General features: G+C 47.9%; 1 protein-coding gene and 1 long non-coding RNA gene across 2 annotated transcripts in view; one reads left to right on the top strand and one right to left on the bottom strand.

Moving 5' to 3' along the window:
• The window catches only part of LOC137427864 (uncharacterized), a 182,361-nt gene that overhangs the window by 83,311 nt on the left and 72,076 nt on the right, over positions 1–26,974 (top strand). Inside the window, exons 3-4 of the mRNA XM_078777257.1 lie at positions 1,855–1,995; positions 2,129–3,831. Coding sequence (XP_078633383.1) covers positions 1,855–1,995; positions 2,129–3,831 — 1,844 coding nt within the window. The remainder of the gene's footprint in view (positions 1–1,854; positions 1,996–2,128; positions 3,832–26,974) is intronic.
• Positions 21,377–22,967, bottom strand: LOC144892217 (uncharacterized). The gene is made up of 2 exons (XR_013623426.1): positions 22,123–22,967; positions 21,377–21,850 (listed from the first exon to the last, which is right to left on the bottom strand). It is a non-coding gene; the product is annotated as an uncharacterized LOC144892217 (long non-coding RNA).

The following is a 26,974-nucleotide window of genomic DNA, read 5'->3' as shown; positions in this document are numbered from 1 at the left end:
TATAGTTTTCCAAATCCCCCAAAAATTCCAACGAAATTACATAGTGAACCTGACTATTACAATAAAAAGTGCATCTGTCGTTCGTCTTCCTGGCATAAATCCAAACTGCATTTCGTCGATCTTCACTTTCTTCCTTTTCCTTCTCTCCAACACCCTTTCCAATACCTTCATTCCATGCTCCAATAGCTTTATCGCTCGATATGAGCCACAGTCCAGAGGGCCACCTTTCCCCTTGTATAGAGGGACAAGGGTACTCACTTCCCCAATCCATTGGAATGCGGCCTTCTTTCACCACCAGATTACAGATCTCTGTCATTCTCTTCACACCCCAACTTCCTGTTGCCTTCAACATTTCTCCCACAACTCACGTCGGCCCTCCCGCTTTTCTACTCTTCATTGGTTTCATCGCCTCCTCAACTTCCTTCTCAGTTATCTTCTCTACCGGTCCTAAAACTGGGTTACTCTCTATGTTGCCATCCCATTCATTCTCTGCATTCAACAGCATTTCCATATATCTCTTCCATCTTCCTTTAATTCCATCTGGGTCCACAACGATTTGTCCCACTTCATCCTTCAAGCAACTCACCCCCATCACATCACACCTCTCTTTCACTATCTGCCTTGCAATCCTGAATACCTCTCTCTGACCCTCTTCCGAATCCAAGCGTTCTCCGAACATTTTCCTCAATGCCTCCTGCGCCTTTGCTGCCTCTTTCTTTGCAGCCTTCTTGGCTGCCTTATAACTTTCATTCTCTGCATACCCTTCGCCTTCTGCCACTCCTTGAACTTCGTCCTCTTCTCTTCAACTTCATCATCCCACCACCATGTTTCTGAGTGCCTCGGTGGTCCTTTTGTCCATCCACGTACCTCACCAACGGCTCCCAACAGACTATCTTTTATTGACATCCAACGACTTTCAAGCTCAACCACGTCATCCTCAACCAAACTCGGCCTCTCGTTTAATGCCTCCCTCACTGTCACCTCTTTCAACCTCCACACCTTCATTCTCGGTTGGTTCTTCTCCCGCCGAGTTCTCCTCGCACCTTCCACCCTTATGTCGCAGACAACCAAGTGGTGCTGGGAAACAGCCTCCTCCCCCGGGATCACCTTTGTGTCCCGGGGGTGCTCCCTATCTCGCCTACGCACCATCAGGTTGTCGTCGACCCACCTGATGTGTATGTCACAAGCTTATTATCCTCTTTCTGGAACTGAGTATTATAAATCAACAAACCAGCTCCATCAGCAAACTCCAAAATCCTTTCACCTTCTCCATTCCTCACCATATCCATAACTCTGATGAACTCCCTCAAACCTGTCTATACTCCTTCTCACATGTCCATTTAGGTCTCCTCCTACCACAACAACTTCCTCATCTTTCACGTTTTCCATCAGCTTCTCCATTGCACACCAGAACTTGTCCTTCTCTTCATCGCTCTGACCGACCTGCGGAGCATATCCCGAGATGACGTTCACCAAGAGCTTTCCAATCATCAACCTTTCACTCACTCGAGTCACATTCACCACAACATTGACAAATTCCTCATGCTTTCCGGGCACCCTTGCCACACAAACTTGTATTTCTGTGTAATACTTGAACACAAATTGCCTGCTTCTTATTTCCAATAATCTCCAGTTTAGCAGTACTTGGACATGTTAAATAGGGTGGTGAATAAGGGTGATGCAGAAGACTGCTTCAATCGGAATTAACATCCGGAATTTTTATTTCACAATCTTTAACTTCATTATTATCTTTAAATTGAAGTATACCTTCCATGGCGTAACACGTTCTCTGAACTCCCGAGATGGTTCTCAATCTCATTTCCCTGCAAAATACTGACACTGATTTACACACAGGTGATGTCTATCCTGTAAATGTGGAAGGCAAACAACATGACAAAGATTCATCTGTCACAGAAGATTCAAAATGTGCTTCTGCAAAGGAAGGTTCAGATGATATTCACATGACAAACGGAAGTGCTTCCTGTTTTGCAACTGGTGAGTGGAAACATAAAAAAAGAACATAAAGCCTTTTGTATGGAGAAAATATATAATTTTCAGAAAAGTGTTAAATATTTTTCATTTTGATTTTGACAAAAAAAAGAAAATGTTGTGTTGTTTGTTTCTGTAGAACAATCAAGAAGTAATATGGGACAAATAAGGTCCATTGGCAGCTTGACAGTGAGGAAGCCTTTTTTGAAGAAACAATCACGAGATCAAGTTTCACTTCCAGTAAAATACAAATACTTGTCTGGGCCTCGCCACACCAAGGTGAATATGAAATTAAACAAACACAAAAAGGTTCAAGAAAAGCAAATATGTTGTCAGTGTAATGTGTGCAGAAAGGATTTTGCTTCAACGAGTAACATCAAAATACACATGAGGATCCACACTGAAAAACGTCCTCACAAATGCTCGATATGTGACAATGGTTTCTCTCAAAACAGCGATTTGAAAAAACATATGAGGGTCCATACAGGAGAGCGACCTTACAAATGCTCGATATGTGATAAAGGTTTCTCCTTGAACAGCTATTTGAAAAAACATATGATGGTCCACACAGGAGAGCGACCACACAAATGCTCGATATGTGATAAAGGTTTCTCTCTAAACAGCGATTTGAAAAGACATATGAGGGTCCATACAGGAGAGCGACCGAACAAATGCTCGATATGTGATAAAGGTTTCTCTCAAAAAAGCCATTTGAAATTACATATGAGGGTCCATACAGGAGAGCGCCCTTACAAATGCTCGATATGTGATAAAAGTTTCTCTCAAAACAGCGATTTGAAATTACATATGAGGGTCCATACAGGAGAGCGACCTTACAAATGCTCAATATGTGACAAAGGTTTCTCCGTAAACAGCAATTTGAAATTACATTTGACGGTCCATACAGGTGAGCGACCTTACAAATGCTCGATATGTGATAAAGGTTTCTCCCGAAATAGTGATTTGAAATTACATATGATGAGCCATACAGGAGAGCGACCTTACAAATGCTCGATATGTGATAAAGGTTTCTCTCAAAACAGCGATTTGAAATTACATATGAGGGTCCATACAGGAGAGCGACCTTACGAATGCTCGATATGTGATAAAGGTTTCTCCTTAAACAGCAATTTGAAATTACATATGATGGTCCATTCAGGAGAGCGACCTTACAAATGCTCGATATGTGATGAAGGTTTCTCCTTAAACAGCAGTTTGAAATTACATATGAGGGTCCATACAGGAGAGCGACCTTCCAAATGCTCGATATGTGATAAAGGTTTCTCTCAGAAAAGCAATTTGAAATTACATATGATGGTCCATACAGGAGAGCAGCCTTACAAATGCTCGATATGTGATAAAAGTTTCTCTCAAAACAGCGATTTGAAAAAACATATGAGGGTCCATACAGGAGAGCGACCTTGCAAATGCTCGATATGTGATAAAAGTTTCTCTCAAAACAGCGATTTGAAAAAACATATGATGGTCCATACAGGAGAGCGACCTTACAAATGCTTGATATGTGATAATGTTTTCTCCTTAAACAGCAATTTGAAGCAACATATGAGGATGCATACAGGAGAGCGACCTTACAAATGCTTGATATGTGATAAAGGTTTCTCTTTCAACAGCAATTTGAAGCAACATGTGAGGATCCATACAGGAGAGCGACTTTACAAATGCTCGATATGTGATAAAGGTTTCTCTCTGAACTGCAATTTGAAATTACATATGAGGATCCATACAGGAGAGCGACCTTACAAATGCTTGATATGTGATAAAGGTTTCCCTCGAAATAGCAAATTGAAAAGTCACATCAAGATCCACACAGCAGATAGTCCATGAGCCAGATAAAATTTGACTCCCAAAAAAGAGGGCAAATCGCCAATATATTTTTCAGTTAGCCTTACTGTATGAGTGACATATGAGGTATGACAAATGTGAAACTGCCTGTATGAAAAAATGTGATGGACATTTGAATTTGGTAGCTAAACCCATTTTGGTGGCCATTTTCCAAAATGGCCGCCAATTTCATATTTCATCAATTTTCATATTTCATATCTAACCCTGGTGTTGGGCTAGCAGCTAGGGTGCCAGCTTAGGATCCTAGGATCCTGGGTTCGAATCCCGGTCGATCGCTGAATTAACGCCAGGGGGGTTGACTCAGCCTGTCATCCTTCCGAGGTCGGCTAATTGAGTACCAGTTCACTGGTAATTCCCTGCTTGTCGTAAAAGGCGACAAAAAGGGTTGGCGGCAGGAAGGGCATCCGGCCGTAAAACATTGCTTCAAAAAGGGGACCAAAAAAAACCAAAACAACAACCACGGTGCCCAAAAAGGCCAACCCCCCGCTTTGCGGGGAAAAATGGCCTCTAAAGGTTTTTTTTTTTTTTTTTAATATAAATTTGGCCGTAACTTTTAATCGGCTGGTCTGATGCACATGCACCCTCCATAAGATATGTTCAGTATGTCATTTGGCATATTTCAAAGTAAACTAAAAGGAAATTTGTTCACTACCTGTCGAGATAATTGGGAAAATATGTAAAAAATGTGTAATTTTCATGCAAAAATGCTCAACTTGCCCAGCTTGGGGAAGGTTGAATATTTTTCATTGCTGGCTGTCATTAATTATTTAATTAATAGGCTGTGTGCTTGTGGAGAGTTTCCCTGTGCCAGTGCATTTTGAGGGTAATTTACACCCAAAAAACATTCTTCAAATCCGTAAAAACGGAATGAAGAATAAAATCTATAAGTTGTGTGTTATATATAGGGACATTTGCAAACAGAAATTTTAACGTAGAGCCATTTTATGTTACTTCAGGTGAAGAATGATATACGTTTGATTGCAGTCATTTCATATACATGATATAATAATCCACTTACCGATGATGGTGTCTGTTCGTACTCTGGTCAGGCTTGTATCGTCTGACTTCTGCGAGTTGTATGCCCCCGGTTGCTCGTCGTACTACCCTTGTTGTTTCACCGCTGACATCATCAGATGGTTGTCAACTGTCACTGGACGTTTCGACCCATTTGTCTTTATGCGGCTTCCAATGGGGATCTTTCCGACGATACCATAACCAGCATGACGCCCTCCCTGCTTGCTCTCCTAGTCTGCGTATAACTGTCCTCTGCCTCCCTCGAATACCTAGCATTTGGCACATCCTCTAAAATGACTGTGCAGGGAATCCGTGACAGTCCACCTCCACAGGGAATAGTCATGTCTTCCAGCCCCTCTGTTGACACATCTCCATCAGCTCGGCGTACTTGGCACTGTTGCTCTCATAGGCCTCCTCGCAGCCTTCTTCCCATGGGACTGCTAACTATCATGATGATGACCTTTCGCTGAGTTGACCAGATAACAACATCTGGCCATAGGGTTGTATGCACAATTTCTGGAAAGGCTAGCTTCTGGTGCAAGTCCAACTGCATCTCCCACGTAGATCCATCTAGAAGGCACGCCTTGGATTGATGAATATGTGTAGGCCTCTGATGTTCTTGCAGATTTTATATGTAAACAATGTGTGTTCAGTCATCATCGCTATCCGACGAAACGTTTTCAACCTGTAGAAATTCTTCTTCAGCATTCACCATGTTGGAGCATGTCAACAGCTTGCAGGCTTCTGTACATTTGAGTGCATTGATAATACATGTGCAGTCAGATGGCCGGCAAGATCGAGCACACTTGCAAGACAGGAGACTTCACTTGATGTCCATCCATGACCTGCGATAGGATTGGGAATGTCTGGGGAGTTAATCAAACTACGTCAACCAGATAGCAGCCTGGTAGTTTGCTCGAAGTGTGTATTGTCGAAGTGTGTCCTCGCATGGGGGAAGCTGTCCGGACTCGATTTCCCCGCTTCTGCTACGGAACATTTGGTATTGTAGCTCGTTTACTTCACTTATTTTAGTGTTGCGGCAGTAAAGTTGGCATGTGAAATCTTGAATATATATATAATAACCACCTTTAGAGGCCATTTTTCCCCGCAAAGCGGGGGTTGGCCTTTTTCGGGAACCGTGGTTGTTGTTGTTTTTTGGTCCCCTTTTTGAAGCAATGTTTTACGGCCGGATGCCCTTCCTGACGCCAACCCTTTTTGCCGCCTTTAACGACAAACAGGGAATTACCAGTGAACTGGTACTCAATTAGCCGACCTCGGAAGGATGAACAGGCTGAGTCAACCCCCCTGGCGGTAATTCAGCGATCGACCGGGATTCGAACCCAGGATCCTAGGATCCTAAGCCGGCACCCTAGCCGCTAGACCAACACCAGGGTTTGAGGGTGAAATCTTGAATGACATTGAATAACTCGTTTGAGATGTCCCAGTTGTTGCCAAGTGACGCAAAGGCTTCTCTGAACTTCTCATCGCGTAGGAGAATTTTCAACGCTTTCAACTTTCCTTGCCCAGCAAGTGAGCTGACAGTATCACATCCAGTCCATGGATGAAGTCCCAATAAAGCAGTACAAACATCTCGTCCCAGTGCTGCAGCCAGTTTGGTGATGTCGACAAGCCTGACTGATGATTTGTTTCCACGTCTTATGAAGAGTTTGCTGTTGATATCTCTACTCAGTGCGAGGCAAATGATGAAGACATCAGTGTCTTCGGTGACACAGATCAGGGATGAATAGCTGTCTGCGGCATGTTTGGCATGCAGCAATAGGTGTGTATCAGCCTCTTCTTGGCTTGAGTTGAGATCTTCAACTTCTTGCCAACTGTCGTGGGTAAGCTTCAGGCAGAGATCACCACACGTCACAAACATAACTCTGTTTCCAAGCTTCTCTCTCTTCTGTTGGTCTTTCCAGTTTTCAGCTAGGAAAGAAGTGTTGGTTTTTGCTCTCGGTACATGACAACAGCCGCCTCCAATTTTGTATCTTGTGGCGTGGCATTATCTTGATGAAGGCAACCCCATCTTCTGAACCACGATTAGCGCGCTCAGCGGCTTTGATTGATTGATCTTGGTAGATATCGAATACCACATCGATCCTCTCACTTCCCTCGCTGGCATGGATCATTTGTGCAAATACATGATCAGAGAGTTCATTGAATGTGCGATTCTCACCATGATGTTTCTGGATGAGTCCCATTGCATCGATGAGGGTAGCAGATGGGTGAGGGACAGCTAGTTAACCAATTTCCTTTTAGTTTACTTTAAAATATGCCAAATGCCATACTGAACATATCTTATGTCACGGAGCATGTGCCTCAGACCAGCCGATTAAAAGTTACGGCCAAATTTATGACATATGAAATATGAAAATTGATGAAATATGAAATTGGCGGCCATTTTGGAAAATGGCCACCAAAATGGGTTTAGCTACCGAATTCAAATGTCCATCACATTTTTTCATACAGGCAATATATAATTCTAACTGAAAAATATAGTGGCGACTTGCCCTCTTTTTTGGTAGTCAAACTTCAAAATTTGACGGTGGGCACAAGGACTAAGAGGTGAAATCTGAAACACCAAGATCTGAAAAATGACGTCAAGAGGATTTCAAGATTGAAGAAACCTGAAATTGTACCAGTGAGAGTCTGAGCAACAGGAAATCCGGATGTTCAAGAAAACCCCAACTGAGCACTGAAAAAGCATTCTGGGGAATATCACGACACCTTGGTGTATCACGGATGCTACAGGTGGAGGCTGTCAAAGGAGAGCGACTGCTGAAGATTCTAAAAGGAGGCCTTGGAATAAAACTATGAGAATGAAGTTTCACAAACTGGTTCATGAATAATGATCCTTTACGGAAAAAGGAGGTGGAGATTTTGATTTCTGGGAGAACTTTCTCCCACCTCCTAAAACCCGCATGTGGAGATAACAACCAACGACAGCGTCCTTACAAATGTTCCATTTGTGATGAGGATTTTATTTCAAAACGGAGCTTAAACTTCCAGAGTGCAACCCACCTGGCGTGCTCGCATAAAAAAGTGCTCTGACTGTGGGAAGGGATTTGCTGATAAAAGGTTTGTTAAATTGATGTGGCATTACCTGTACGAGGTTGCACATTCCCCCCCTTGTAAGCGTTCCTGAGCAGTCGGCAAGGTATTCAGTGAACCAGGAAGGAGAAAGCTGTCGTGAAAGCGTACAGACCTTTGGGCACATACCTTGTGAGCACAACTCCTCAGAGTACCACCGGTATCCAGAATCTCCACAACAATGATTGCACACTGGTGCCAAAAGACAACAAGAATCTCAAAATGCTAAGCCCATCCACGTCCACTCAACTCAAACTACAGTTAAAGAAAATGACAGATTAAAAAAAAATGTAAAACTTATTAATTTGATTGTCCATATTCTCATCACAGCTGATTGTTGAAAATTTGAAGCCAAAATCTCAAATGGTAACAAAACTGAATCTCTCAACATGATCTTATATCTCTCACTGTGCTTCTTCCAGGGCCTTCCTTCGGTTGCCAATTTGTAATTATTGTCTCTGTCCTGCCTATGTATCCAGCCAAGTTCCATTTGAGTTTTTTGATTGTGACCAGTGTCTCGAAAATTTGTTTTCTCTCTGATTTAGTTGTTTTTCTTGTCCCTTTTGGTTGTGCTCAGATGGAATCTTTCTATGGTGGTTTGGACATCAATTTTAACTCAATCTTTGCTGTCGTCCATGTTTCATTGCCATGTGTGATATGGGGAGAACACCCTTGTTGTAAAATTGTTTATCAGAAGAAGATTCCTGCGCATGTTTTTCATGAAACTTGAATTTATGAAGTGTGTCACAATAAAGAGAGGTCCTCAAAGTGTAAATGCCCTGTCTGTGTTATTGTGAATATGTAATGGGTGTGTGATCAATTTATATTGTCAGTCAGTGGAGAGTTTGGAGTTGTCCACATCCCCATGAGTAATCCTGATCAAACCGAGAGTTGTTCACCAAACCAGGTGAAAGCCTTGCAGAGATAGCATTTACCATCATAGCTTGACTGCACTTCATCCCATCACTCATTGATCTCGAGCAGCTCAGTTGCACAGGTCCCAACGTGGAAAGCCACACAGCTGGTTGATCCCACATTTTTCTCAACATCAATGGTAAAGCATTGTTAATGCAGGGAATACCTTTGAACACAGAACGTAAACGTATTTTAAACAGTATCACGGTATTTTGAACCAATTTCAATGGTTGCTCGAAGACGGGGCAGCATGTATGTACAATCATACTGACGATCATAAGACTTCAAACAAACAAAAACAATATACCTATTTTGGGGGGCAACCCCCTCTCCCATGCCCCACCCTACCCGATTTTTGTAATGCCTTGAACAAACCTTGGTGTATCACGGGTGATGAAGGTTGTGATCAAGTTTCATCAAAATTGTGTGTAGTTTCTGAGAAAAGAACAAATACTTATTCTGCGGGGCAACCCCCCATGGACCCCCTTATACCCCGACTTTTTAAATGCCAGGAACAATCGTTGGTACATCACGGGTGATGAACAGAACGTTATGGTCAAGTTTCATCGGAATTGTAAGTGTAGTTTCTGAGAAGAAAGCAAATTCCTATTTTGGGGGGTAACCCCCCCCATAGACCACCTTAGACCCCAAAGACCACCTTAGACCCCAATTTTTTAAATGCCAGGAACAAACTTTGGTACAACACGGGTGTTTAGGGTTGTGGTGAAGTTTCATCAAAATTGCACATGTCGTGTCTGAGAAGAAAGCAAATACCGATTTTAGGGACGGACTGATGGACTAACGGACCCACTGACTGACTTGGACTAACGGACTGACTCACTGATGGACTGATGGACTGATGGACTGATGGACTGACTGATGGACTAACGGACTGACTGATGGACTAACGGACTGACTGTTGGACTAACGGAATGACACTGATGGACTAATGGACTGACTGACTGATGGACTAATGGACTGACTGATGGACTAACGGACTGACTGATGGACTAACGGACTGACTGATGGACTGATGAACTAACAGACTGACTGACTGATGGATTAATGGACTGACTGATGGACTAACGGACTGACTGATGGACTAACGGACTGACTGTTGGACTAACGGACTGACACTGATGGACTAATGGACTGACTGACTGATGGACTAATGGACTGACTGATGGACTAACGGACTGACTGATGGACTAACGGACTGACTGACGGACTAACGGACTGACTGACGGACTAACGGACTGACTGACTGATGGAATAACGGACTGACTGACTGATGGACTAACGGACTGATGGACTAATGGACTGACTGACTGATGGACTAATGGACGGACTGACTGACTGATGTATGAACGGGCTGACTGACTGACTGATGGACTAATGGACTGACTGATGGACTAACGGACTGACTGACGGACTAACGGACTGACTGACTGATGGAATAACGGACTGACTGACTGATGGACTAACGGACTGATGGACTAATGGACTGACTGACTGATGGACTAACGGACTGATGGACTGACGGACAATGCTCCATCGCATAAACTCCCATGAACCTCATTCCAGGTGAGCGAAAAAGAGAACAAAAACGTCTGCAGAAGCGACCTCAGCATGCTCACCCTGCAAAGATGGAAGCAGAAAGAACGAGAGCTCCACGATGATGATAACATCGATCACAAGAGAATCCGGACACTGGGGGGGAGAGAGCACTTTTACAAGTTCGACTTCTCAAGATTTTGCTAAGATGACGATCAGCAGCAAGACCCTGAGGTCATGTGGCTTCTCCCCTCCATGAAGCGCCATGTCGCATCAGCCCGCCGCCCCTCGACCTTCTCAAGGGGAATTCCACCATTTTTGCTTACGTAATAAATAGATGATATCGTGTTTTATCCAACAGGATTTCAAAAAAAAAAAAAGAAAATTAATTTTCAACCTTTAAAAATCGTGCGAATATAAATTCTGCTTTTTTGTTGGAATCCTTTTCTCACCTGAACAAATGAGCCGAGAACACGAATGAGGCGTGAACGGCGAACAAGAATGAACACGAACGCCTCGTCCGCTTAGTTTCCCGGCATGCCACGCGCTCCTTTGCAATAGAGTCCCTTAAAACAGAGAGTTACGACAACTGACTGAGAATACGCCGCCATTTTGGGGCAAATTGTGCGGAACCACTGAACCGGCACATGCACAGTGCACTATGAGCTATGCGTGTATACTGCAATGCACCACTGCACAAACACGGGGCGGGTTAGGGAGTACGGTGAATGTTTTTTTTGTTTTTTTAAAATTGTATCGAGATGTAGGTGTATGAGTATTAGCTCCATTATGTTCCAGATTGCCTATAATGGGATATTAGTTTGTCTGAAAAAATGAGCGGTTGATGAGAAGTGACAAAATGGGTGATTTCTGAATCCTCATTATCGCGATGTTGGCAATAATAATTTGGGTTACTCACGATGCCTGGAGAGAATTTGAACATACTATGTGACAAGGTAGTCTTGTAACCTAAAATAAATCTTTAACCTCTTCGATTAAGAGGATAGGAAAAGCGGGGTGGGGGGGGGGGGGGGCATTAAAACACGTGTGTTTTGTCTGAAAGAAATGAATTTAATGTAAACATTATCAAAATGTAACATATTTAATGCGTTTTCAGAGCCAATAAACTCAAACATACACACAAACATCAACACATTAAAACACACATGCACACACACGGGATAAACACACACACACACACACACACACACACACACACACACACACACACACACACACACACACACAGTCCCTTAAAACAGAGAGTTACGACAACTGAGAATACGCCGCCATTTTGGGGCAAATTGTGCGGAATTGTGCGGAACAGATTGTGCGGAACAAATTGTGCGGAAACAGAGAGTTAAAACACACGTGTGTTTTGTCTGAAAGAAATGAATTTAATGTAAACATTATCAAAATGTAACATATTTAATGCGTTTTCAGAGCCAATAAACTCAAACATACACACAAACATCAACACATTAAAACACACATGCACACACACGGGATAAACACACACACACACATACACATACACACACACATACACACACACACACACACACACACACACACACACACACACAGGCTCTCGGTCAATGCACACATACTGTAAATTAACCTTTTCAGCTTTCTTTTCATCAGTTAACCACATTCAGCAACAGATCCAGGTACAATCAGAATAAATGAAACGTAGTACAGCTGCAAAATTGTAATATGTGATGATTTATTTTTTAGCATTTATCTCTACCATTTTGAAGAACGATACAAATTAGAGGTCTTGTAAGGTTTGAGACCCCAATATGAATAGCAACTTCCTGCTTTTTATCTTTACAATCATTAAAACTTTCATTGCATTATGTGGAATTTTTTGAGAACTTTTGTGTTCCCCTGAAAAAAACAAGTACAAAAAGTTTTAATTAAAACAAAAGCCGCGTCAATGTTACACAATGCCTAGATGCAGCTGTGCCTATAACGTCGATGTTATAGGCACAGGACATTCCTATTGATTCGATTACTTGATGTTATTTTTGTGCAAAGTGAAAATATATCTCGGCAATTTCCTGTGTGTGGCGACGGATTTTTACTATATCTCGGCATTTTCCCGTCTGTTATTTCAGGCGGTGTATGACTGACCATGCCGCGATTATAAAAAAATATATCTCGGCAATTTCCCGTGTGTGGCGACACGTGAACGAAGCTATGCTCCTCTCTCCACATTATTGTGACGACGTATAAATTAAATATTTCATCGTGACGATTGTCATCAAATGGACGAATTTTTAATATATCTCGGCATTTTCCCGTCTGTTATTTCAGGCGGTGTATGACTGACCATGCCGCGATTTTAAAAATATATATCTCGGCAATTTCCCGTGTGTGGCGACACGTGAACGAAGCTATGCTCCTCTCTCCACATTATTGTGACGACGTATAAATTAAATATTTCATCGTGACGATTGTCATCAAATGGACGAATTTTTAATATATCTCGGCATTTTCCCGTCTGTTATTTCAGGCGGTGTATGACTGACCATGCCGCGATTATAAAAAAAATATATCTCGGCAATTTCCCGTGTGTGGCGACACGTGAACGAAGCTATGCTCCTCTCTCCACATTATTGTGACGACGTATAAATTAAATATTTCATCGTGACGATTGTCATCAAATGGACGAATTTTTAATATATCTCGGCATTTTCCCGTCTGTTATTTCAGGCGGTGTATGACTGACCATGCCGCGATTTTAAAAAATATATATCTCGGCAATTTCCCGTGTGTGGCGACACGTGAACGAAGCTATGCTCCTCTCTCCACATTATTGTGACGACGTATAAATTAAATATTTCATCGTGACGATTGTCATCAAATGGACGAATTTTTAATATATCTAGGCATTTTCCCATCTGTTATTTCGGGCGGTGTATGACTGAGCATGCCGCGATTAAAAAAAAAAAAATCTCAATGGACTTGAAGTTACAGGCCTTTGAGAATTCATTTCGTTCTATAAAGGGCAACTTTCATCGGATTTTCTTCCCGTTTTTTTTCAACCGAGTCTAAAACTATGTTAGCGACTGTGAAAAATGAAATGATATATCGAATTTGATTTGAAATAAAACTATGTGAGAGAGGAAGACACCACGGGCCTACAAAACAGGCCTCAAAGCTATGCGAGTTAATAAAATGGTGGATATTTGTTTATATGAGGCCTCTCCCAGAATGGGTGGAGCTATGGTTCCCAGAATGGGTGGAGCTTTGAGGTTTTGTCTTCTCTGCAAGAACAAGAAGAAGAAGAACAAGAAGAACAACAACAACAGCAGAGCGCACTCTATGACCAGCGTCTGCGACGCGGCTAAAAAATGGCAAGACCAAATACAGGGTAGGATATGCTACATGGGCAAGCTATTTCTTAAGATGCATGCACGAATACACAATAATGCCAAACAGAGACTTCTTTTTTTTTGTCCAGCCCTGTTGAATTTACTTTACAAATTACAGCTTTACAAAATTTACAAATTTACTTTACAAAAAATTACAGCCTGTTGAATCCAGCTGTCCAGCCCTTATCTCTCTTTTATTATCATGACAGGGGCAAACTGTTTAAATTTAAATTCATACATGCATTACAAAAAAGTCTTAAACATTAAACAAAATTGTAAAACAAGATACTTACAAGAACTTGACAATCTCTGAAGTCGTGGGTCAGCAGCAGAGCTATGGTCTACAAGGAGAGATGTCTCATGTTGCTTGGGTGGACACATTTCTTTTGTAGGCCGGTCACGCTTTTTTGGAGACTTTCGTGACTTTGTGGTCCTTCGATGGCAAAAAATGGTAGGCACTGCAGGATTCTTCAGCTTCATTTTCTGATCAGCACGTCCACATTCAAACTGATGAGGATCAGAATGTGCCTGTTTATCAAGAAAGAAGAAGAAATATGTATTCAAGATTGTCCAGGCTGCATCCCATTACAGGTTCATAATTCAATTTGTTAACCCGTTCTCTACGGGAACCGGGTGCTCCCTGTGTTAAAGGAATACAATACATGGGACTGAACAGTAACTTGACCTACCTCGCAAAGCTTTGAAGACGAAGCCGGCTTCCAGCCCACACGGCTGACTTTATTCTCCCATATTTTACGTCTATTGGGATCTGAAGAGAATCTGTACATCTTGAAACCCTTGTCATGTCTATTTGTGCATCCGAATGCACAACAACCCGGCATTTTCAGTGAACTAAGGCTTCCGTAGGTAGTCGAATCGATTGTATTCGCATAACACGCGAACGCGAGAAGTTAAGCGAACGCGAATTTGGCCCCAAAATGGCTCCCTGAGTCACGTGACCGTATTTTTCCGGATCGTCATGTCGTAACTCTCTGTATAAAGGGACTCTACCCCCACCTCCCCCCCCCCCCCCACCCCTCTGCAACGCAACGGCATGGATGTGCTGGAGGAATACTCTATGATTGGCGACAAGAAGGACGCGCTCACTCAACTCCGGTCAAATGCTGAAACTGAATTATTTCATTGGTTCGATCGTGCCAAGGCCAATGTAGGAGGTGACGTCACAATGCCGAGAGTTGTAAAACGACAAATCCATCGTCCAAACACTGCCGCCAATACTCCCTTGCTCTTCCACCTCAGAAACATGTGCATTCCACTTCTCGACCACCTCAGCCAGGAAATGGACCCCCGATTCTGTGCTGAAAATCGGGAAGGTAGTGATCTATTTCTGCTGATGCCATCTGCAATAATCGCCGATACCTGCGACATTCCAGCCCGACATCAGAAGCTGTTGCGTTGGAAAAACGACATGGAACATCCCGCAGGACTGATACATGAGCTTAGAGACTGGCAGATGTTTTGGAGAAGGAAGCCCAACAACACGCTTCCAAGCACACTCATGGATTGTTTCTGCGCAGTAGATGGAGACGAATTTCCATCCATCGAAGTCCTACTCCATATTGGATGCACCCTCCCTGGAGGCTCCGGTGAGGCCGAACGCTCATTTTCTTGCCTGCGTCGTCTGAAGACCTACCTGAGAAATTCCATGGGAGAAAGTCGGATGGGATCTCTGGCCCTCATGAACATACACCATGACGTCACCATATCCCCACATGATGTGTGTGACATTTTCATTCAGAAACACAAGCGCCGTCTATTCCAAAATAGTATAATTTACCATTAATAAAATCATTCACATTCCGCTGTGCTATCTGATCTCTTTTGTGGGGAGAACCCCCTGCCTTGAGATTCACAACCTCGGCGCATGGCGGTGCCGGGCTTTGTGGGGAGAACCCCCTGCCTTGAGCTTCACAACCTCGGCGCATGGCGGTGCCGGGCTTTGTGGGGAGAACCCCCTGCCTTGATCTTCACAACCTCGGCGCATGTCGGTGCCGGGCTTTGACCAGCACCTATAAAGCTGCTCTTTACACCTTAACATGGCGTGCGTTCAGAAACATGGGAATTCTTCTGGATTCTTTGTAGTTAATTTGCCTAATTAACTCAGGAGATCATAACAATCATTTCGCGAGAACGACACAAATCAGAAATTCCATATCAGAAAGCTCCAGGAGAACAGGACTCGTGTGCAGGACAAAAAACATGCCGCACGCGCGCACACCACAGACACACACACACAAACACACACCAACAAACACACACACACACACACACACACACATCTACAAAATTCATGAATTTATAGCAGAAGGAACAGCTGGGCAAGTCGTTTCACCAGTTCCTCTATCTGACCATTAGTCATCGCGAATCTGCTGAACTGTTGGACCAGGGAAGAACGCAAGGAGCTGCAGAAACTTCCGAGAATGCACGAAATGCCGTTTCTGAAAATCAGTTTTTAAATTTCCCGGGGGAGGACCCCAGACCCCTCTTAACCCCCCCCCCAAGCGCTTTTGTGTCATGCACCCCCCCTCGCCCCCCCCCCATCTTGAAATTCCCGGATCCGCCCCTGCTGTATGTTGATATTGTATACTATTGTAGCGGCTACCGCTGGGTTTACACAATCGCCTTGCACCTACCAAGGACGCGGAGCGATCACCATGCCGGGCTCGTCCAGGACGCCCGGGCAGGCCCGCGCTCAACTTGCCAGGCCTCGGCCGGGACGCCCGGGCATGCCCGGGCACGCCCGCTCTCGACTTGCCAGGCCGCGTCCGGGACGCCCGGGCATGCCCACCCTCGACTTGCCAGGCCGCGGCCAGGACGCCCGGCCACGCCCCCTCTCGCCTTTCCCAGGCAAACGCTCCGGGATAATGTGTGTATATATATTGCTGCCCGATAAACGGGCTTTTCAGAGTACCCGAGTTGTTTTGTGACAATAAAGAAACTCGGACGAATTCCAGCTTTTTGTCGCGTCCATTCTTCCGATTACGTGGGAGCACAGCTCCTTCATTGGTGACCTACCGACATGGACACGGCAGTTGCCCTTAAACTGCCTACCTTCTGGGAGGCTCACGCGGCGGTTTGGTTCGCCCAGGCGGACTCCCTGTTCGCCCTGCGAGGAATCACGGCCGACGACACCCGCTTCCACCATGTGGTAGCGGCGCTCGGTTCAGCCACCGCAGCCCGTGCCCTGAGCCTCCTCGAGAGCCCGCCAGCCGCTGACAAATACGGCGCGATTAAAAAGCTCCTCCTCGACGCTTTCGCCCTCTCATTGGCGGAACGCGCACGGCGCCTGCTCGACCTGCCCGAGCTCGGCGACACGCGCCCGTCCGAGCGAATGGACTACATGCTTTCGCTGCTCGGCGAGCACTCTCCGGCATTCCTGTTCCGGGAGCTGTTCCTCCGTCAGCTGCCTAGCCTGGTACGCCTCGCCCTGGCGAGCACGACGATCACGGATCCCCGCGCCCTCGCCAGGGAAGCCGACAAGATCTCCGTGGCAGGCCAACGCATTGCAGCAGCGACCTGGGGCCCACCGCTGTCCGACGCAACGCCCATGGCGCCCGAGCACCTGGCACGGTCGACGACCGAACTGCCGACGCAATTGGCGGCCGCTACGCCGAGCCGACCACCTCCAGCACGACGACCGGGGCCTCCACCTGACCAAGCGTGGTGTTACTATCATGCCAGGTTCGGACAGAAGGCCCGGACATGCCGACCCCCGTGCACATTCGGCAGGCCGGGAAATGGCCGGGCCGGCGTTCATTACCAGCCATGAGCGCCGGCCACACGGGCAACTTACTTTTCATCAGGGACAAAGCGTCCGGACGGCGCTTCCTGTGCGACACCGGCACCCAACTGAGTGTCATACCCGCCTCTGATCAGGACAGGCAGTCCGCGGTTTGCGGCCCCTCCTTGGTTGCGGCCAACGGATCGGCCATCCGCACCTTCGGCCCGTGCAACGTCACCATCTGCTTTGGCGGCCAACGCTTTACTTGGACGTTTGTAACCGCAAGCGTGCCCATGGCTCTGCTAGGCGCCGACTTCCTCTGCGCACACGGACTGCTGGTGGACGTCCAATGGCGTCGCCTCATCAACGCCGAGACCTTCAGCTCCCTGGTATGCACATTGAGCAGCTCCGCTCCGACCGAGCTGGCATGCGCCCTCCCGGCGGTGAACGAGTTTGCTCGCCTGCTCACAGAGTTCCCGGCCCTCACGCGGCCGACGTTTTTGGCCGTCGCAGTACGACATGGGATCGAGCACCACATACCAACCACGAGCCCGCCGGTCTATGCCAGAGCCCGCCGCCTCGACCCAGCCAAGCTCGCCGTGGCCAAAGCCGAGTTCGACGCTTTGGAACACCTCGGCATCGTGCGGCGCTCCGATAGCGCGTGGGCTTCGCCACTACACATCGTCCCAAAACCAGGGGGCGGCTGGCGCCCATGTGGCGACTACCGCCACCTTAACGACGCTACCACCCCCGACAGGTATCCGATCCCGCACATCCAAGACTTCTCCGCCCGTCTGGCAGGACAGGACATTTTTTCAAAAATCGATCTCATACGGGGATATCACCAGGTACCTGTCAGGGCGGCCGACGTCCCAAAAACGGCCGTCATCACGCCGTTCGGCTTATTCGCATTCCTACGGATGCCGTTTGGCCTCAAGAACGCGGCTCAGGCGTTCCAGCGCTTGATGGACGGCGTGCTGCGTGACCTGCCGTTCCTCTTCGTTTACCTGGACGACATCCTCGTCGCCAGCACGTCCCGGGCCGAGCACCTCCTCCACCTCCGAAAACTGTTCGGGCGCCTCAGCGAGCACGGCCTCATCGTCAACCCGGCCAAATGCCACTTCGGCATGACGGCCGTTGATTTTTTGGGCCACCACATCACCAAGAACGGGGCCGTGCCGCTGCCAACCAAGGTCGAGGCCATCACCACGTTTCCGCGTCCCCGCTCCATAAAGGCCCTGCAGGAATTCCTGGGAATGGTGAATTTCTATCACCGCTTCGTGCCCCGTGCTGCTCAACTCATGCGGCCCCTCTACGAAGCCCTCCGGGGCAAGCCGGCCAAGCACGACATCGTCTGGTCCGCAGCATTGGACGCGGCCTTCCAAAGCTCAAAGCGGGCCCTCGCCGACGCAACACTGCTCGCTCACCCGGTGCTCAACGCTCCCATCGCCCTCACCACGGATGCCTCCGACTACGCGGTGGGCGCCGTACATGAGCAATGGGTGAACGGGGTTTGGCAGCCACTCGCTTTTTTCAGCCGGCAGCTCCGGCCGAACGAGCTCAAATATAGCACGTTTGACCGTGAGCTCCTCGGTCTACACCTGGCCGTTCGCCATTTCCGCCACCTCCTGGAGGGCCGACCCTTCACGGCGTTTGTCGACCACAAGCCGTTGGTTTACGCAATGGCCAAGGTCACGGAGCCGTGGTCGGCCCGCCAACAGCACCACCTCTCCGCCGTGTCGGAGTTTACCACGGACATCCGGCACGTCGCCGGCAAAAACAACGCCGTGGCCGACTGTCTTTCTCGGGCCAGCGCGAACGCGGTCCACCTCGGCGTGGACTTCGCGCTTATGGCGGCGGACCAAACCACCGACACCACGGTGCAAGCCCTCCGGGCGGCGGACACGGGCCTCCGCCTGGCCGACATCCCCTTCGCGGACACCGTCCTGCTCTGCGACGTCTCCCAAGGCCAGCCTCGCCCCATCGTGCCCGTTAACTGGCAACGCCGCATCTTCGCCTCCCTCCACGGCCTTTCCCACCCGGGCCGGAAAGCTTCCCAGAAGCTGGTGTCGGCGCGATTAGTCTGGCATGGCCTTCGACGGGACGTCCGCGATTGGACCAGCACCTGCACAGCCTGCCAACAGGCCAAGGTCCACCGACACACCCAGGCCCCGCTGGCACCTTTCACCGTGCCCGAACGACGTTTTGACCACGTCAACGTGGATCTGGTGGGCCCCCTCCCCCCATCACGGGGGTTCACACACCTGCTCACCATGGTGGACAGGACCACCAGGTGGCCGGAGGCCGTTCCCCTCGTCTCCACCACCACCGCCGACGTGGCGCAGGCTTTCATCGCCACCTGGGTCGCCCGCTTCGGTGCACTGGCGGACATCTCGTCGGACCGCGGACCGCAGTTCACCTCCGAGCTGTGGGGCGCGGTCGCCCGCAACCTGGGGGTCAAGCTCCACCGTACTACGGCCTACCACCCCCAAGCCAACGGGTTGTGCGAGCGATTCCACCGCTCCATGAAGGCCGCGCTCATGGCCGGCCTTCAAGACGGCGGTTGGGCCGACCGGCTGCCGTGGGTCCTTTTGGGCCTCTGCACGGCCCCCAAGGAGGACCTCCGGGGATCCACCGCCGAGCTTGTCTACGGCCAGGCGCTACGCGTCCCGGGCGAATTCGTGCCCGACGCTACCAGTCCCTGGTCCGCAGCTCACCAGCGCTCGGACCTCTAGGAGGCCGCCCGACGGTTTGCCCCCGTGCCAACATCCCACCACGGTGACCCCCAGTCCTACGTCCCCCCAGCGCTTCGCACAGCGGAGTACGTTTTTGTGCGTCATGATGCACATCGGGGGCCACTCTGGCCGCCATACGACGGGCCCTTCCGGGTCCTGCGACGGGACGACAAGTCGTTCGTCATCGACATCGGCGGCAGGTCGTACCGGATTGCGGTGGACCGCCTCAAGGCGGCGCACGTGGACATCGACCAACCGCCACGGTTGGCCCTTCCGCCGCGGCGAGGCCGCCCCCCGTCCACGGCGCCCCCCACTCGACCGCCCACCACCACACCGGACACCCCCCCCCCCCCATGACCCACCAGGGGTCGCTTCGGCCGGGTCATCAGGACCCCCCTCAAATTGACCCTGCCGGTGCAAGTCGATTCTGGGGGGACGTGTGTAGCGGCTACCGCTGGGTTTACACAATCGCCTTGCACCTATCAAGGACGCGGAGCGATCACCATGCCGGGCTCGTCCAGGACGCCCGGGCAGGCCCGCGCTCAACTTGCCAGGCCTCGGCCGGGACGCCCGGGCATGCCCGGGCATGCCCGCCCTCGACTTGCCAGGCCGCGGCCAGGACGCCCGGCCACGCCCCCTCTCGCCTTTCCTGGGCAAACGCTCCGGGATAATGTGTGTATATATATTGCTGCCCGATAAACGGGCTTTTCAGAGTACCCGAGTTGTTTTGTGACAATAAAGAAACTCGGACGAATTCCAGCTTTTTGTCGCGTCCATTCTTCCGATTACGTGGGAGCACACAGCTCCTTCACTATGCATGATGGTGTTTTGATGTGACATTTTCTTTGGACATCTCTACTGTACCAGGATTTTCACTGAGGACTTTGATTTAGGATTTTGTTGTGTACCTGGCAGTGTGCTTTTCGTGATTTACAGTACGTTCTTGGTTTGATGAGGGTTTCATGTTTCTTGCTGTGTATTTCCTTGTAAACGAAAAGTGATATCCTCCTCGGGAATTAAAATTTGTGATCCTTCTTCTGACAAAAGGTTTTGGACATTGAATTCTTGATTCATCAATCACATACTGTCCAAAATATCTACAACACTATATTGGATTGAACATAAATCTACATCAGCAATAAAACACAAAATACACCAAACAATCACATCCTGGCGAGGGTATGCAATCTCTGCTCCTTGTTTGCTTATGCGAGAGCTGAAGGTGTTGATCTATTTCTATGGCTTTGGCCAGTGAGAGCTAATCTCCCATATGGAGGAGCTTTTCCTAGATCCTGTTTGCATTGGTATTCGCAATCCATGAAAATTATCCTCAGAATTTTTATTAAATGGTCAAAAGAATCCCCACTCCGCTGGTGCCTTTGTTTCGGGCGGTGTCCGGCAACTCTCTTCGCTTTCTGGGCGGCACATAGTCCTGAAATTTGATGAGCATTTCCTCCAGATCGTCTTGGTCTCCTTCCCCCCCCAAGCGAGAGTTTAGTGGATTTGACGACCTCATTCGCTGTTCCACGGTCCGCGCCATCCTGCTTGACGAGGCTTCATTATACCTGCGGGCATCCCAGACAAGACAAAAAATGACGTGATTTCTTAAACGACGAAACTCCTCATGGAGATCGAGACAACAAAAGTGAAACTACAACAACAAAAGATAATGTGTGTGTGTGTGTGTGTGTCTCCCATAACTCCGAAGCCATAAAATGTATCAGCCCAAAACTTTGCATGCATCCGAAGAGAACTCCAAGGGGGGGGGGGAGGGGGCATGAATGAAAATTAAGTGTTTGGGTAAATAACCAGGTTGATCAAAGTATTTGATGGTTACCATTCACAGGGAGTTGTTGTAGCTGTGTCCAATAAGCTGACTGCTCTCGTAATCGAGACAACACCGGTCAACGAGCGTATTATGAGGTGTGCACAGGTGCGCACTGTATCAAAGGAAGAGCAACACCTGTCATGATGCAACCAGCATCCTCAATTCAGGAATGAATCCCAGTCCAACATGAACTTGCTAATAACCACCAGGTGGTTAATCAAGGTTTACAAAGCGTGTTACTCCACCAATCCATTTTGAGCCTCGTCATGGTGAAAGTCACTGGTTTTGTTCATGAAACTCGCCTCAGGTTTACTCAAAGGGACCGCCATCTGAAAGGTAACAACAGAGCACCACCCAGACACACCACCACCATAACCTGACACATCAGAGTTGCCCCGTGCTTTACCTCCTGTCATCAAAGAATGGGGGTCCCTGAGGCTTTGCTCCAGTCACATCATCTGGTGAACTGTCGGGTTCATCGTACTTTTACTTGTGTTTTACGGGAGCCGAGTTCAAATCCTGCCACGCAACTCCTTGAAAAAGGTAACCCACCTGCAGGAGGACATCCGCAGACACAGTTGGGCACCAGATATGGATGGCCGTTGGCTCACGAGGAGCTCCTCCGCCCCTTGACGGGTTTTGTTTTTAATCCTATTGGGTGTCCATATCCAAACACCCTCCGAACCAGGACACCTGGTGGGGGAGTCGGTTTAGTCGGTGACAACCTGACCATGAAACAGGTTAGCACAGGTTTACATAGTACCTGTAGCAAGTCACAGGCATGACCTACAGGTTGCTAACTTCACGGACATACACGGCAGTCGACCTGTGCTGGGTTCCTGCCCACGTGGGCATTGGCGGGAATGAATCACGTGACCAGGCAGACAAACGCGCTCTCAGGTCGGATTCGGAACGCCCAGTTCCGCTGTTCAGGCAGAAGCAGAACTCTCGAATATAAGTAAACAGAATTTAATAATTTTAATTAATTGATAATAATATAAATTAATTAATAATAAAACAGAATTTAATAATAATTTAAAACGAATTTAATAATTTAATCAAATCAACAATGAATGTAAATCTCAATGGGAGTTTTCTCCACCAAGGGGAGATGGTGCCACGAGGTTCACCATTTGGTTCAATTCTCTGGGTCGTTTCCTCGGCTCTCCCGAAGGGATCGGACAATCTAACATAAGCTGCGACTCGGACACTGTTCTCTCAACTCAGAAGTATCCTCGATTCTGCAGATCAGTTTTAAAATGTATTAAAGGAACGGAGCAAGTAATATAATTATAAACCTCCAGTATCCATATCCGAGCTATTTAGGTAGGTGGCGTATATAGATTCGCGCGACGACTCTGAAAACAACAGAAATACGAAAACGAAGAAGAAGAATAATTTGTTTCGGGACAAAGAACTTCCGGTTGATCTTCTCAACCTCGGACGGACGGACTGTAACTGTTCCTGTGACGAAGGTTCACGTGGTCTGATCGAAAGAGGTTTGTTCTGAGAGTCATTTTATTAATAATACTGAGAAATATCTGTAAAACGTTCATTTAAAGATAAAATAATTTCCTGTTCGTTGATGACGAGAAAGAAGGAAAGTTAAACGAGTTTATATTTTATGTGCGATGAGGTATTTGATTGTTCATTTAATGAGGTGTTTTTCACTCGTTTTGTTTCATTCACCACATTGTTTTATTTCACGTCATCACTAAACTTCCCACAACGATGATTAAACCTCTTTCTTCATTTTAACGACAAATCAGTCACAAAGTGTTTATAATTATCTTGTAATTGTATATCCAATGTGACCTGTAAATGAGGAGGTGTAACTAACATTAACAAGGGTACGATGTACAATTATGTATGTACGATGTACCGTAACGATGTACAATTATGTATGTACGATGTACCGTAACGATGTACAATTATGTACAATTATGTATGTACGATGTACCGTAACGATGTACAATTATATACAATTATGTATGTACGATGTACCGTAACGATGTACAATTATGTACAATTATGTATGTACGATGTACAATTATGTACAATTATGTATGTACGATGTACCGTAACGATGTACAATTATGTACAATTATGTATGTACGATGTACCGTAACGATGTACAATTATGTACAATTATGTATGTACGATGTACCGTAACGATGTACAATTATGTACAATTATGTATGTACGATGTACCGTAACGATGTACAATTATGTACAATTATGTATGTACGATGTACCGTAACGATGTACAATTATGTATGTACGATGTACCGTAACGATGTACAATTATGTATGTACGATGTACCGTAACGATGTACAATTATGTACAATTATGTATGTACGATGTACCGTAACGATGTACAATTATATACAATTATGTATGTACGATGTACCGTAACGATGTACAATTATGTACAATTATGTATGTACGATGTACCGTAACGATGTACACTTATGTACAATTATGTATGTACGATGTACCGTAACAATGTACAATTATGTATGTACGATGTACCGTAACGATGTACAATTATGTATGTACGATGTACCGTAACGATGTACAAATATGTATGTACGATGTACCGTAACGATGTACAAATATGTATGTACGATGTACCGTAACGATGTACAATTATGTATGTACGATGTACCGTAACGATGTACAAATATGTATGTACGATGTACCGTAACGATGTACAATTATGTATGTACGATGTACCGTAACGATGTACAATTATGTATGTACGATGTACCGTAACGATGTACAAATATGTATGTACGATGTACCGTAACGATGTACAATTATGTATGTACGATGTACCGTAACGATGTACAAATATGTATGTACGATGTACCGTAACGATGTACAATTATGTATGTACGATGTACCGTAACGATGTACAATTATGTATGTACGATGTACCGTAACGATGTACAATTATGTATGTACGATGTACCGTAACGATGTACAATTATGTATGTACGATGTACCGTAACGATGTACAATTATGTATGTACGATGTACCGTAACGATGTACAATTATGTATGTACGATGTACCGTAACGATGTACAATTGTGTATGTACGATGTACCGTAACGATGTACAATTATCTACTTTCCCTCTTCTGGTGAATAGTTAACGTTCACAACCTAAATGTAGATGGAAAACCTGATTCGTAATTTAGAAATATCAAAAAGATCCTGTGGGTCTAAACTCTAAAATGTAACATTCCTGGTTTATCTTCCCACTGAGATTCCATCCTTGCTAACATTGGACTCCTCAATGAAATTAATCTGGAATTCCAGAACTGCGAGTCAGTGTCTGTGTCTGTCTCTGCCGTGCTGGTCTATGTCTGTCTCTGCCGTGGCGGTATGTGCCTGTCTCTGCCGTGCCGGTCTGTGCCTGTCTCTACCGTGCCGGTCTGTGCCCGTCTCTGCCGTGGCGGTCTGTGCCCGTCTCTGCCGTGCCTGTCTGCCGTGCCGGTCTGTGCCTGTCTCTGCCGTGCCGGTCAGTGCCCGTCTCTGCCGTGCTGGTCGGTGCCCGTCTCTGCCGTGCCGGTCGGTGCCCGTCTCTGCCGTGCCGGTCGGTGCCCGTCTCTGCCGTGCCGGTCGGTGCCCGTCTCTGGCGTGCCCGTCTGTGCCCGTCTCAGGCGTGCCCGTCTGTGCCCGTCTCTGGCGTGCCCGTCTGTGCCCGTCTCTGGCGTGCCCCTCTGTGCCCGTCTCTGGCGTGCCCGTCTGTGCCCGTCTCTGGCGTGCCCGTCCGTGCCCGTCTCTGGCGTGCCCGTCCGTGTCCGTCTCTGGCGTGCCCGTCTGTGTCCGTCTCTGGCGTGCCCGTCTGTGTCCGTCTCTGGCGTGCCCGTCTGTGTCCGTCTCTGGCGTGCCCGTCTGTGTCCGTCTCTGGCGTGCCCGTCTGTGTCCGTCTCTGGCGTGCCCGTCTGTGTCCGTCTCTGGCGTGCCCGTCTGTGCCCGTCTCTGGCGTGCCGGTCTGTGCCCGTCTCTGGCGTGCCGGTCTGTGCCCGTCTCTGGCGTGCCGGTCTGTGACCGTCTCTGGCGTGCCCGTCTGTGCCCGTCTCTGGCGTGCCCGTCTCTGGCTTGCCCGTCTGGGCCCGTCTCTGGCGTGCCCGTCTGTGCCCGTCTCTGGCGTGCCCGTCTGTGCCCGTCTCTGGCGTGCCCGTCTGTGCCCGTCTCTGGCGTGCCCGTCTGTGCCCGTCTCTGGCGTGCCCGCCTGTGCCAGTCTCTGGCGTGCCCGTCTGTGCCCGTCTCTGGCGTGCCCGTCTGTGCCCGTCTCTGGCGTGCCCGTCTGTGCCCGTCTCTGGCGTGCCCGTCTGTGCCCGTCTCTGGCGTGCCCGTCTGTGCCCGTCTCTGGCGTGCCCGTCTGTGCCCGTCTCTGGCGTGCCCGTCTGTGCCCGTCTCTGGCGTGCCCGTCTGTGCCCGTCTCTGGCGTGCCCGTCTGTGCCCGTCTCTGGCGTGCCCGTCTGTGCCCGTCTCTGGCGTGCCCGTCTGTGCCCGTCTCTGGCGTGCCCGTCTGTGCCCGTCTCTGGCGTGCCCGTCTGTGCCCGTCTCTGGCGTGCCCGTCTGTGCCCGTCTCTGGCGTGCCCGTCTGTGCCCGTCTCTGGCGTGCCCGTCTGTGCACGTCTCTGGCGTGCCCGTCTGTGCACGTCTCTGGCGTGCCCGTCTCTGGCGTGCCCGTCTGTGTCCGTCTCTGGCGTGCCCGTCTGTGTCCGTCTCTGGCGTGCCCGTCTGTGTCCGTCTCTGGCGTGCCCGTCTGTGTCCGTCTCTGGCGTGCCCGTCTGTGTCCGTCTCTGGCGTGCCCGTCTGTGTCCGTCTCTGGCGTGCCCGTCT

This window comes from Myxine glutinosa, chromosome 5, assembly GCF_964187855.1.
Source record: "Myxine glutinosa chromosome 5, kmMyxGlut1.1, whole genome shotgun sequence".
Lineage (NCBI taxonomy): Eukaryota > Metazoa > Chordata > Myxini > Myxiniformes > Myxinidae > Myxine > Myxine glutinosa.
The sequence above is the reverse complement of the archived record's forward strand: the minus strand, read 5'-3'. Positions and strand labels throughout refer to the sequence as shown.